Source organism: Parasteatoda tepidariorum, chromosome X1 (genome assembly GCF_043381705.1).
Source record: "Parasteatoda tepidariorum isolate YZ-2023 chromosome X1, CAS_Ptep_4.0, whole genome shotgun sequence".
In the NCBI taxonomy this organism is placed as follows: Eukaryota; Metazoa; Arthropoda; class Arachnida; order Araneae; family Theridiidae; genus Parasteatoda; species Parasteatoda tepidariorum.
Genome location: NC_092214.1, coordinates 15759781 through 15775083, shown reverse-complemented (window position 1 = coordinate 15775083; position 15303 = coordinate 15759781). Strand labels below are relative to the sequence as shown.

General features: G+C 27.8%; 1 protein-coding gene and 1 long non-coding RNA gene across 5 annotated transcripts in view; one reads left to right on the top strand and one right to left on the bottom strand.

Moving 5' to 3' along the window:
• The window catches only part of LOC122268736 (uncharacterized), a 53419-nt gene extending 47006 nt beyond the window's left edge, over positions 1-6413 (bottom strand). The window contains exon 1 of the long non-coding RNA XR_006224663.2: positions 6169-6413. This is a non-coding gene — a long non-coding RNA (uncharacterized lncRNA). The remainder of the gene's footprint in view (positions 1-6168) is intronic.
• Positions 1-15303, top strand: part of LOC107436387 (paired mesoderm homeobox protein 2A-like) — a 109779-nt gene that overhangs the window by 86911 nt on the left and 7565 nt on the right. For 3 of the 4 annotated variants that reach the window (XM_071187686.1, XM_016048088.3, XM_071187685.1), the window contains one exon: positions 1339-1561. In XM_071187686.1, the coding sequence (XP_071043787.1) occupies positions 1339-1561 (223 nt within the window). Of the gene's footprint in view, positions 1-1338; positions 1562-12563; positions 12622-15303 lie in introns of all 4 variants that reach the window. The other variant, XM_071187687.1, reaches the window with a different exon arrangement.

The following is a 15303-nucleotide window of genomic DNA, read 5'->3' as shown; positions in this document are numbered from 1 at the left end:
CTTTTCTTTTAATACAGGGAAAAGTGCTTGAAACATAAAGCTATGGTTTTATTAATTTAATATTCACAATTAAGCCTTCAGAATTATATTATGCTTAAAACCACATTTTTGGAGTTTTTCGGAGAAACTCGTGTACAGTGAGCTAAGGAGGAAAAAAGCAGAACACTGAATAACTTTTAATCTTCATGTACAAGACTCAATCTTAATGGTTTAAAGGGGCGACTTTAAATATGATTATTAATTACTGTAGACAATATTGTAAGTTTCGAAATCAGACACATCCTTTTTTCCCCGACCGAATTGAATTTTAACCCTTAAAATAAAGAAGGCATATGCAATCTAGTTAATATGGCCTCATAGTTTGACTCCTTAAATTTAATTGTTTTGTATATTTAGCTACAACTCGAAAAACTTAGCAAGGAAATAAATAAATTCTGCATTCAATTATAAAATTTGCTAATCCATATGTAATTCTGATTAAAAAATAGTTTTTATAATTATTATTTTTTTTTATTAATTAGCTTAATTTTTAGTTGAAAGGTGCATAAATTTTCATATCATTTTAAAAAGGACTAAAATAACAATACTTTAATGACAATAATGATGATTTTAAATAGTAATTTTTTAAATGACAAATCACAAAACGAAATCGGTTGAATAGTTTCGGAATTAATAAATTTTAAAAAGTCATATTCATTCAACACTCGTCAATAAAAATTACCGTTATTTAAAGTGATGATAAAATTTGCATATCTAACAGTCCAAACCTTTTTCGACTACAATTAATTAAATAAAAAAAAATAATAAATTAATATTCAAAATTAGTTTTACATGGAATTTTCTCCAGATAAACAAATTTTATGATTTTAGGCAAAAAATCCTTCGAATGTTTATAAATTTCGGAAAATTCACAAAAAGTCAAATGTGTAAAAAGTCAAAATAATATTAATGGATCTGAACTACTGCCTGACTAAACTATTTTGTCCCTAATTAAACTATTTAGTATGGTAAACTAAATTTAATAGATTGTGGCTACCCAATGCTATTGAATATAATATTAATGGGTCTGAACTACCCCCTGACTGAACTATTTTACCCCTAATTAAACTATTTAGCATGGTGAACTAAATTTAATAGATTGTGGCTACCCAATGCTATTGAATATAATATTAATGGGTCTGAACTAGCGCCAGACTAAACTATTTTGCCCCTAATTAAACTATTTAGTATGGTAAGCTAAATTTAATAGATTATGGCTACCAAATGCTATTGAATATATGTTTCGCAGTCTATGAGTCTATAGAGTTTTATCATAGTAATATGAATTTTATATTTTAGGTATGGTTTCAAAATCGCCGAGCCAAATTTCGGAAACAAGAACGTTTAAATCAGCAAAAACAAGCCCAACAATCCAGCCAAAAGTCAAACAATAATCAGTCGAGTAACGCACATAACAACAACAACAACAACAATGGCAATCTCATTAACAGTAATGGATCGTCAAAAGACCAAGAAAAATCATCTATGATGCCACCACCGCCACCTCCTAAATCATTAAATGGTACCTTATTTTTTATGCTTATATATTTTGGATAATTAATTATTAAACACACAATAAAAAACTAATTCTGATAGATAATCTGAAATAATAAGTCAAATAATTCAGATTTATCAACAAACTGATTGGAATAAAAATTTAACTGCATGTTTAAGCAGATTTTGCAATCGTTTGTAACCGATACAGCGTTGTAAATAGATCTCATCTGGTTCTAAAACCTAGTGACATTTCGTTGTTCATAAACCACGCAGAAAGTGTTGCGAACGACCTGGGAATAGTCAAAGAAGTTTCTTTAGAGCACTTTTAGTTTATTGACTAAAAGAGAGAATGCAACTCTCTTTGCAACTAGAACAGGAGCGTCAGGGTTACGTGATTTCCTCACTCTCCCACTTTTCCCCTCCGTTGAGCTCATTCAATTTAATATCGTCACTCGGAAACCACACAAAAAAACAATAATGACCGCTCTTGAATGATTTAACTATTAAAAGATAATTTATTTATAAAGAGCTCTTTCATCTTCACTAGCAACAATTTTATATTGACCCCCGTTGGGTTCAAAATTGGTCCCATCAGAACATGCACCAAGGGTATTTTTATTTTTTAATATTAATACCAGAATAGCTTTCAAAAATGAACCGAGATTTATTTCTATCAAGGACCTATATTACAAAATATAGACATCCCAATATTATTTCTATATTGTAAGCCGAAAAAGGCTCTTTATATGAAATGAATTGTTGTTCAATATTCAAAACCATTCTAGGATCATTATCACGAAATATAGACACCTTTAAATGTAATATACAGATGTTAATGCTGCAGATATATTAATATTACCGATATTAATATACAGATATTAATATTAGTCCTATAGACGTCTTTAAATGTAATATGCAGATATTAATATTACGAATACATTATTATAGATATTAATATTACGGATACATTATTATAGATATTAATATGCAGATATTAATATTGGACCAATATTACAAATTAGGCACCCCAATATTGGTCCTATACTGTAAACCTATAAGCATCCTATATAGAAATAAATATTTGTCCTATATAAAGCCATTCTAGGACCAATATTGTAAAATATATATACACGCCAATCTCAGTTCAATATCGAAAGTCATTCTAAAACCATTATGTAGAAATATATAAACCCTTACACGCGTGCAATGTCGGACAAGTTTAGGATTTATATCTACCAGACCTAGAAAATCTTAAAATATTTTGACAAAATTCATTTCTATATTAAATTCCCTTAAAAAAGATTCACAATACAAATAGACCTACCTATATATACCTACAGACCTACTATTTTTAGTTGTTGTTCATGCGACATCTCCGTTTCTTTCACAATAGTCTAAATACTAGAAAATCAATCATTTTTTGTGTATATATATATATATATATGATATTTGTTTATTTAGTAGGTATTTCTGAGAGTCTGAAACACGTCCTTTTAACAGGTAGTTCTGCACATTGGNTATATATATATATATATATATATATAGCAGTTTTGTTCACTTTTAATCCTAACAAAATTCATTATAGAAAAAACTTGAATAAATAGAAATTTTGAAACATCATAAAAGAAGTTTTATTCTCCTCTGACATATTCGAATTTTTGCTGCAAAATTAGTACAAAATTATTTATAACTTAATCTTTAAAAACGAAATACATGTCTAAAAGTAGAAAAAAAGTAGAAAAAAATGAAAATAAATTAATGAAAATACATTTTATTCACAGAAAAACTACAAACCTCAATCGTAACGTTTACAAGGTTGTTTGCTTTAAAATCTATAGCATCATAAACGTAGATGACAGCTAAAACATTTACTTACAAGAACACAATGGGCAATATTAATCTTGAGTAAAAGTATAATTCTTGACTGACGACTAAGACTCCCCCAAAGGGAAATTTTATCATTCAGATATAAAATTTAACCAAAAATTAACTAAATTTAAAATTTCACTTGATTTAATTTAGGAGGTTAAACCGAATAAGTTTAAAACTTGAAAGAATCTCGTCAAAAACCCCAAGACTAAAATGTGCTCCAAACTAAGTTCTTTAATATCCATGGCTATAGTGCTATTTTCACTTTATGCCGTCTGTCATATCAGTAGATCTTATTTCATAAGAACAGCCGACCCAATTTTGGGTTTACGAGTATTAATGTTCAACTCCGTACCCTTGTAATTTTGAACCCAATCCAGAAGACAAGGGAACTCCTAGATCGAATATTGGGAGAAATTTGCCTTCATGGAGGACTTTTTGATGGAATTAAACAACATTTGCGTTACTTGAAGAAAACCACAAAAACCTCCGACAATTAGCCTGACGGCAAGGGAACTCTAACCCAGGATTCATCTACCACTGAGGATATTTTATGTCCGCACTGTGCTCGGTGCGAACCGGGTGCAGAATTCGTATCGATTAGCCATCATTGGGATTCAAATCCGGTTCAGCTCATTGGAAGGAAAATGCTCTATCCCCTGAGCCACCACGACTCCATAATAGTAGATTGTGTTTCCTCAGCTGATAAGAGAGTCCTTGGACAGTTTACCATTAATATATCCTGTAAGTTATCCCTATAAAAATTAACAGTCTGGCTCCTTTTTTTTCCCTTTCTGACTAAAAATAAGTATAAAAAAGTAATCAAAAGCTTACCACAAATTAAAACACAAAAAGTTACATCTATTGGACCTAGATTCAAAGAAAGGTGTTCCCCAGAAAGTGCTCCAAAGAAAAATCCTCCTTGTACAAGTATAATTTACTTACGACAAAAACTCAGAAATAAATTGCTTGATAGATTTAGTCAAAATTTCCATCCAATCAGATCTGCAGTATGGAGGGGTAATTCTTAGAATTCAGACTTTGGGAATAAGGGGATACTAAAAATATTTCACAATAGTAATACAATAAACTTCGGTGTAAAGAAAATATTTTTTTAGATTGTGTGTTAAAAACTATTACAGACATCAATATTATATTTGAAAATTAAAATATTTAATTTTTATAAATGTTAATCAATGTTTAGAGCTTCTTCTTGGGTGACCCTTTCAAAAAATATAAAAACTTACTTCGCGAGAAAATTTTTCTCGGAGAAATTTTAATTCATGTTAAAACATTTTCGATTTGAAAGATGAGAAATAAGCACATAGAAATAGGAACAAACAATGAAGTAATCACAATCTACCCCATAAAAGTAGTATTGAGATTGCTCGAGTATTTCTGAACTATCCTGAAATCACAGATTTTTGAAAATTGATATCTTTCTATAATTGAAGATAACAAGGCATTTTCCAAACTCCAACTCATGTCTTTGAAATATGAATAATTCTTTTTGAAGCAGCTTATTAAACCAATAATATTCCAGATTGTACAATTTCTATATTTATAAATAACAGTGTCGTAATAAGTTTTTAAATTGTCTGAAAAAAAATGAACTAAAAATTTTAGCAAAGAAAGCTATAAGTTTTGTGATCATCACATACACATGCAACATGAGATCTGCTTTATCTAAATGCTTACACAACTTAAAATAGGTAATTTAAAAAAAAGAATGCAGGTTAAAACTATTGCCTTTTTAGTGGTTTGTGTTATTGCTCGTATTATTGGTATCATTGTGAAATTCCCAGCCCACAAAGGATTAAATCAATAACATTAAAAACAGTAAGAAGCAATAAAATGTGATATTGAACATTTAATTACACAAAAACAAAGGAAATTATGTTTAAAGTATTTTAAGTACTATGTTTTAAAGAATAAAATGAGCTAAAATAATAAACGTAGGTTGGCTATAAATCATTATAAAAAAGAGAGGAATAATTAGGCTTTTAGATTTAAAAAAATTTAGTAACCTAGAAAAAAGGATCATCAAAAAAACTAGGAAACTGAACCATAAATTAAAGTAAATTGACATTTAAAAGAACTCTCGGTTTTGCAGTAAATGAAATGAAAAGTATAAGAAATGAAAAACAACGGGTTCATTGCAACTTGAACGGACAAGAGAAAAATATTTTTACCAAAAATGTTTATAGATTTATCTTTAACTCCTCTTTCCAATTAGCAATTGGATATATTTAGCAAAAATTTGAACAGCAAAAATGCTGAGTTTATTTTTCATAAAAAGACAAAAATCTGAAACAATATTAACAGCTTGAACAATTTTTAAATGTTTAATTACTAGTATTATTAAGATTAAAAAAAATATTATACTGAAAATCTCAATCTTTTGATTCTTAAAATTTATTATTTTAACATCCGCTCTTGTAGTCGTAAAAGTTAGACTGCACGCAAAAATCAGAACGAATAAGAACAAAATATTTTGTATCAATACAATAACGAACCCTGATTTAAACTAAAATGATACACTTAAGCAGGAATAATGACTAAAGTAACTAAAAGAAATCAAATTATCTTCAAAACAAACAAAAGTGAATTGTTAATCCTGGCTAATTAGAATGCATTATTAATAACGACGTCATAATTTAAAGCGGAATTCGTAAAAGTATTTGGACTCAAATAAACTTAAAATAAATCTGATAAAATACGTTTAATTAAAACTAATAGTAATAAATTTCCCAAGAAACTTACCTAATTTCTCGAGAGATGTTACAAATTCCACGTGGCCATCAAGTATCGAAAGCAATAAGCAATTGAAGGATAAGTCATCAACACAGCACACTAGTTTTGACGGTTTAATGACAATAACGAACCTGCGTGATAATTTTTTATTTTTTAAAACGAGACTCCAATTTCCTTTCAGTGGGTTAACTAGTTATTTTGTTATTAAGATTTAAAATCCCTCGATTAGCCCCGCCCCTTAAAACGCGTAGCTAGTTTTCCAATCTTCTCTGATGACGTCAGAATTCATGATCCATACGGCTTCCATCACCTTCCGATACACGTGTTACGTCAGGTAGAACGTTGATAAACACTATTAAAAGTAACTCCAAGCACTTACAACAAGTATTGTATAATAACATGCTTAGTTGCAATTATTTTTTAGTGTACCAAAAGGAGAGAAAAAATTAATGCAAAGTAATCGAAAGTGATGGGGAAAAAATTCGTAAACTGTCTACAGCTTCATTATTTTGTTGATAAGACCATTTTACTATACTTAATAACATTTAAATTTAATGTTTTGCTTTTAGTTAAGCTTCTCTAAAGGAATCATTCATTATGCTAAATTAAAATGTTTATGAAATGCCCTTTAGATTACTTCTTTTATTTTTATATAATGGATTTCATTCTTAGAGAAATTTATTCTTATGATGGATTTTATTTTTAGAGGATAATCGTGTTCTTTTTGCATGAATATTTTCTTTTCATTAATCAACTTATGTCGTTTCATTTTGCTTTTACCTCTGCATCTAAAACACTCGTTTTAAAACTTTTGTCAGATTTAAAAAATTAATCATCTTGTTTTTGCGTAGTTGAAAAAGTTATTTAGAATTAAAATAAGAAATGAAAAGGGCTTAAACTTATTCGCATTTCTTCTAAAAAAAATAATAAATTAAATATTTTAGAAGTGTATAAAAAACAAAAGAAATAAAGACATTTTTTGAGAAACTGATGAACAATTATTTCTCTAAAAACTTTTAATTTCAAATCTTATACATTTCCATCTCCTCTATGTGAGATCAAACCATCATGTAAAATTTTTTAGAGTATTTCATATTTTTGTGTATATTATTAGTAAAAATAAACTAACATTAATAAAGAAATTAACTTCAAAAGTAATTTTATTTCATAAGCGTCCTTGAACGGCCGACTCAATTTTGGGCTTACGATAAACAATGTTCAACTCCGTAGCCTTGTCATTTTGAACCCAATCCAGAAGACAAGGGAACTCCTGGATCAAGTAATGAGAGAAAAGTTGCTTTCGTGGAGAACTTTTTTGATGGAGCTAACCCGCATTTGCTTTACATAGAAAGAAAAACCACGAAAACCTCCCATGGTTAGTCTGACAGCTAGGGGACTCTAACCCATGATCCATCTACCGCTGAGGATATATATGAGGATATTTGAGTATATCACCTCTTTCCATTTATAGACAGGGTTAGTGATGACGTAGATCTTGACGTCGACAATCTTCCCCTTCCTCTCACCGTTTCAAGCGTTGTCTTGAACTAAATCCTTAATATAGCATCTCCCATTAAACGTAAAGTGATGTCGGTTTCACGTCAAATTTTTATAACTAAATAGTTCATTTAATTACAATGATTTTGATTTTTAAAAAATCGTTTGATGCAATAACATCATTTTTAGTTTAAGGACAATTAAATTCAGGAAAAGAATTAAGGACTGGTTTTTAATTTTGGTTTCGAAAGATTATTTCGACTTTTTACAGAATTACGATTTCTGTTTAAATTATCATTCGATTCAATAATATTTGATTAAAAGATTTTGGTAAAACCGTAGCATTGTTCCTTATACTTTTAATCCAAAATTAAAACATGTAATTTATTTGTTTATTTTGGAATTTATTTAAGTTTGCGAAATTCGTTACCTATCTAAAATAAAAAGACATTTTTAATGCAACAATTATAATGCGAAGCTTTAGAAATGTATCTATTACTATACCAATAATACTGTGTTTTTGAAGCATTAATTTATTTTTTCACTAAAAACTTCATTATTTCCAATGTTAAAAATGAAACATTGCAATTACTTTAATTTTATTATTTTATTTATTATATTTATTAATTTTATAATTGTAATGATTACATATTAAAAATATTGCGATAATCTTCTTTTTTTTCTCTTAGAAAATTTTATAATACAATAATGACATATTTCATATTTGTCATATTCTCATTATGTCATACTTACATATTTCTAAAAAATAATAAATACTTCTTCATAAAAGTAGACATATTTCTAGATTAATGCTATCCATGTTAGAATATAGAATATTAAAAAAGAAAAAAATCTTTGAAAACAAATCATAGGACAATATTTTTGTTAACATTCCAAGACGGTATAAATGAAATTAATTGAAAAAAAAAGCCTCTCCTTCCCCCCTCAAAAAAAAAAAGCTTTAAGGATTAATTCGAAATTTAAAAAAGAAGGAATACTTTCCATTTTCAGATATTAGGATGCAGAAATTTTAACTTAAATGTAATTAATTTTTCCTGGACACAGCAAAAAAAAGAGAGAAAAAAAATGGAAAATTATGAGTACAAAAATGCACTTTCGCTGAATAAACCTACCTTTTTTCCGACGGATTCGGATTTTTGACCCCGTAAATATAGGGGACAGTCTCAATCCTGGAAATATGGTCCCAATAGTTTGGTCAGGAAAGTAGTCCAAAGTTTGGACACCTAAAAGTTAATTTTATTTTTTGCGTACTCCGAAACCTCTTTTGGATATTTAAAAAAAGTTGCACACAATTATAAAATTTGCTTATGCAAGCATAATTCCATACAAAAAAAACTTTTTTACAAATATTCATAATTTCTTATTTTTTATTTAATAGTAATCACGAAAGTTTTGAATTGTAAGGTATACAGTTTCTTACATAATGTCAAAGAAAGTAATTTTATATGGCAATATGCAAAATTTGAGCGAAATCGGTCCAATAGTTTCTGAGAAATTGAATTTTAAAAATACGATTCCACGTTTACTTCTTTACTGTGTGATATTAACATAAGCTCCTGAGACCTGATTTTTAGGTTATAGTAGAAAATGCTATTTTTACTTAAAAATATATAGCGTTGAACAAACTTATAAATGCGATGAAAAATGTATAAATTAAACTTAATTTTTTACAATTATTTTTAGTTACATAAAATATATGTATATATTTTTAATTTTTACACATTGTAGGATATTTTTAAGTGCTTAATAAGTGTTCGCCATAATAAGTGTTCGAAAAGAATTAAATTTCTTATCTTTCTTACAATTTTTAGTTGCAATTGAAAATTTCGAAAGAAAACCCAAGTCAATTTTTACATAGACAATAACTTCGGCAAGGTATACAAATATCAAATGTCGATAGGAAGCTCAGGAGGATGTCTAAAAATTATCGAAATGATCGAAAATATCGATAAATGCTCAATCGTATCAGATATTCAAAAATACACGAATGATACAAAACTTGATTTTCTAAACTCTACTTCTAGGGTGCTGAAATCGGAACTTTTTATTCCAGAATCGGATTCTTCCAAAAAAGATATTCCAATTCAATTTGCAGGTTTAGACCTTTTCATAGATGGCACGGTTATTGCTAAATGAAATTGTAAATTAAATAATTGATTAAAAGGGAAATGAATTACTTAAAATGATGTTATTAAGAAAAATACTTGTCATTTTGAAAATCCTAATTAATAATACCCATTTAATTGGGGTGATTGGCGTACTTTTTCGATTTACTTTGATTAAAAAATCTTTGTCATGCCATAAGTCGGTGTGTGTAGTGTAAATACCAAAAAATGGCAGTTATTTCAACGCAGCTCTTGGAGTTCCGTTGCACATTTTCATAAACCCAGTTTTGGTCCGTTGTTATAAACTTTTTTCATTCTTTCGAAATGTCATAGCTACTGTATTCTTTTTGTATCTCTCGATATCTTTCCTCTCCATTCAATTTCATGATTGTATATTTTATATAAAATTTAAAACAATTAGCTAAAAATCCCTTAAGAAAATAATGTCTCATATTAACCTCATTCATTAAGACTAATGTGTGTTAGTTTTAGTACATTTATTAGTTTTATTAAATTAGGGATTCTTTGCAGTTAATAAATGTTTGTATCAACCCTGTTTGCGCCAATTAAATAGTAGTATTTATGCGAAACATTGAAAGCCAAAGAACATTTAAGCTATAACTGTGTTCCGTAAAGATCTTTGATATCAGAATGAAATCGAAAAAGTATAAGTATAGGCAAATTAATATTTAAGCGAAGAAAAAATACTCTCAAAATTTGATAATACATTGTACTGGAAGAAGATTTAATGAATAAAGGAAACAAAGAGAACCTCCAATTAAACCTGTCTTGATTTTAATTATTTCTGTACTGTAATTTCTCAAATTTCAATAGCGATTTTTTTTTCTTCGGTCAAATAATAATTTTAAACCCCCCATGTGTATACTTTTTCATTTTTGATAAGGATCCTAAAAATACATTTAAAGGAAGTCTTTACAGAATACCTTGAATGTACTATATTGTCCGTTAGGAAATCTGGGAACGGTAAGAATTATATGGACGAACAACTAACTTTATTTTTTTTAAAGCTAATAAGGCTAGATATTTCTAACTAGATGAAAAATATTAAAATCAATTAATATTTCTCAATGTTTTCAAATTCTTATGAATCCAAATAATGCAGTGCAGCTTTTTAAATAGCAGAAAACCTTTTTATTTTCACAAAACATTTTGTCATATAGAGGACGCAAGAATAATCACTCTTAGCATAATAAAAATCGTTAAAACGACAAAGCATTTAACAAACGGAAAGTAATATTTTTAAACTAATTTTCACTACAAATTAAGCTTGATATTTAATCGATGAGTTTCTTTGTATATGTTTTTGGACTAAATGTTAAGAAAATTTTAAAGGTGAGTTGTTTAGTCTCATTCTCCTGTGGTAAAGGTGAGTTATCATTAATTAATTTCTTTTCAAACTATTTAACACCTTTATTTCAGGAGACTTTCTTTAGCTAGGAACCCTTAAAATATAATTTTAGAATTCGTAGGAAAAATGGAGTAATTATACCATGCATATTTGGGCTATAAATTAATGTTGAAGTAGGAGGGAAAACATTATCAGAGTCTTACGAATTCCTATCGATGTCAATCCAAATAACAGAGAAAGAAAATCTTTAAAACCAACTTATTTAATAGATAAACTAATTGTGATCACACACAGGATCAAAAAATATATATGAAGGAGATGATCGTATAGAAAAACCGTATCTACTGAAAATTATAAGCACAATAGGGTATAAAGTACAATATACGTGTTTAATATATATACTGTATAACTGAAGCTTCATTCACTTCGTTATAAATTTTAAATAAAAGCAAATTTTTTCAATCTATTATGAAACATAATTAGTTTATTTATTTAAATATGGAATCGGTTTATTATACAAATTAAATAGAACATATAATTTAATAGCATATATATTTAAAAACAAATATTATTATCGGCTTTTGAATAATTTTTATGCTTAGTTTTTTAATTGATTGATTTCTGTTAAACTCACGAAAAAAATTTAAATCTCGAAAAGTGCTTCCTCAATTTCCCTATTGCCTGAAATAAAAATTAAACTTATTAAAAATTCAAATTTTTTTATAAATTGTGTTTCGTAACAGGGTTGGCATAATTTAAATAGTTATTTTTTTAAAAAAAGATCATTGATTCGAGTAAAAAAATTTTTTTTATTTGGGATTTATACATACATACAAGGGTGGTTAGACAAAATAATAGAAACACTTTTATACTTACACATTTTTTAATCTTCCACAAAAGTTAAAGAATTTCACAAATTTAGAAGTGTTTAGGTTATGCGATTTCTCTTACTTATCAGTGAAATTTAAAACTTTTAGAAATTTGAGAGACAATAGTATTTTTATACATCTAATGTCAAAATTAGCTGCTGTTAACGTTCCCCTTTTCAGAATTGCCCTACAAAGTTCTCATTTAATATTTATTTCATTTCTTGTATCAGATCTTGCGAATCTTTCGAAATAAAAAATAAATAAATAAATTTATCTAGACACTCAAAATATTTTTTTCGATAAGAAAATTATGTTAGCTGCTATTATTTTATTTGAAATATTCCAATAAAGAAGAAAACATAAGGTGAAGATACTTTTTTTTCCAATTTACTTATTTTAAGTTAATCATTGTGAAGAGAGTTAGTTTTCAACAGGAAAAGACACCATATAGCAAGTTGTGAAAGACAAGTTAGTAGAATGTTTTGCTTCTTTTCATTTTTAAGAGAAGAAAGATATCTAAAAGATAAATATATAAAATTTTAGGAACAAAATGGAGTACAGGAAGAAGTCTGTGATTGAAGAACTGTTGTCTATGACTGAAGTATGAAAAAAGTAATTCATTACTTCTTGATAAGAGAGATTAAAAAATTTTGGAAATGATGTATAATAAAAATAGTTATATATTATATAAATTGTAACAACTAAAAATATCATTTTAACGCTTTGTGGATAAACCAAGATATAATATTATAATGATAAGTTTGATTATTGCTTTTTGTGGTGCGTGTCTACATTAAAATGGCCAAAGTTTCATCAACAAAAAAAAATTCTTGTTCTTTGGACTTTAGTCTAAAAAGTTTCACTGCTAGATTATGGTCAGTGACTGACAAAAGGCATTCCAGGCACTGACCGTAAAAATATAATTATGCCCGTAACGCTATCATGACCATAAAAATACAAGTCTGTCGGAAAAGTTTTCTCGTACAATATATAGCCACTGACCGTAAATTACCATCATGATCGTAAAAGTTCAGGTTTTGACGTTATTTGAGACTCAAGCGATTTGTTTGTTGAATCAAGATGAATTGTGGAACAAGGTGAAGTAATGAAGTGTCGTAAAAGATTGAGAGAGTAACGTGTTCGTTGTCTGTGGTAATAACTGCAGATGGAAAGCACAAGATATACTCGTATTCTGACTGGGTTCCAAGCCAGGATCTTTCTGTCTGTAGTTTGATGCTATAACCAAGGTGGAAAGGGTGTATACTCGAGAAATGAGTTTGGAAGCTTTATACAATAACCATTTAAGTTAACTGTCAACTCTTTTAATTTTTCTAAAGTTCGTTACAATTACAGGTACTGAAATTTTTTCATAAAGAAGGGAGCTGGCCACATAAGTTAATTCTCTGAAATTTACTAACATTTTTTAGAGTTTATTTCTGTTGAGATAAAACAGAAATGTTTTTTACCATTTTCTTTTATTATTTTCTTTCATTTACCATTTTAAACTTTAGATTATGATTTCTTCAAAAGGAGCCTGTTAGAAATTTGTATGTCTTAATTCCAAGAAGTTATTCACCATTTAATATTTGTATAATGAACTGAAATTTAACATCAAGATGCTTTCATATTTTTCTTGGTTGTTTTCATGAAATTATCTAGCCTCGTTATCACGAACCTGTAAAGAAATATCCATATTTATAACATTCAGTTTACTTTTTTCAGTTACATTATCAAAACTAGTCTTTCACACTTTCTGTAAGTGACACAAATTTTTGTTTTTTACGTTAACAGAATTTTACCTTAAGTCAAGTTACATCCCCAATTTGCGTCCTACATTTGAAAGATAAATGTTTGATATGTCCTTTCCCATTGTCGATAAGCAATTAATTTACTGAAAAAAACTATATCACTTCGATTTACACCCGATGAATGATCAAGATGGAAATTATGCATATTATTTCGCTTATTTTTTAAGGTAAAAAATATCTAATTTTAAATGGTAAAAAATTTAGGTAGTTTAACGATTAATTTATCAACGATTGATTTAAACTTAACGATTAATTTATCAATCTAAGTTTCTTGATATCAAAAAATACTATTTGCAGAATATTCAAAAAATTTTCAAAGAAAATATTTTTTTCCACAAGCTTATCTTGTATAAAGTTCGCTTTGTTACGAATAAATATTTTACATAGTACTATAAAATCATCAACATAAACTAGCAATACAATATATTTTCACCATTTTAGATTATTAAAAACTAATTTCCCCAACATTAAATCTCACACGTTAACCATTGTGTGAACTGCAGATTACTTTTCTTAGTAAGCAAATTTTATTTTTCTTACCGCTCAAAGAGAGTTCCTATTTAAGTTGCCATATAAATAAACTGTATTTACTCCTATTTGAATCTGCTTCCATTCAAAATATTTCACAATAATCATAAAACGAAATCGATTTATATCAAATATAATCTAGCTTTTTTGTTATTTTTTACAGTATTTGTCTATAAATTTAACATTTGGTGGTTTGTCTACAAGATATTGCATTGTTTCATCATTTTCAGCCATTTTTTTCCCCGGCAGTTTCCAACAAGTTTATCGGGTGAACTTTATGAATGTTCAAAATTTTTGAGAAGAACTGCATTCATGCATAAAAAGTTCGTTATCTTGTCCGTTAACAATATTTTTTTTTAACGTTTTGTTTAAGGTTAAAACTTTCCAGGATTAAACTCTATATTTTTACAATATTTGTCCGCATCACTTAGATTTCTAAATCTAAGGTTACCTGGGAGATAATTATGCACATCTATTCTATCACTTTTTCATAAAGTTATATATATATTGAAAGATATAATTTTAGAACATGTGTGATAAACATCAAAACATCATAATGGTTTTTGAGGAAATATATAGTACCGCTCAAAATTATCAGTACACCTAGAAACGTATAAAAAAATGGCAAAATTCAAAGTGTCATAACTTCTTTAAAAATGATCAAAAATGCTTCTGCTTTAGCTCATTTTGAAGCTTAAAATCTCTACTTTTATGTGCTCTAATTGTTTTTAATTAATATATTTTGCAACTATGTACAATTACACTCTAAACAATCATAGAAAATTGTATTAATTTTTTGTGAAGTTTGACGCGATGTACGGGCACAAAGGGGTTAGATATTGTTAATTTTTATTATACCATTGAAAAATTTGGACTTTTAGCTTTCATTTAAAAAAAAATTCCAAAAAAACATGTTTTTTGACGAAGTTATTGTCAAATAAAAAAAA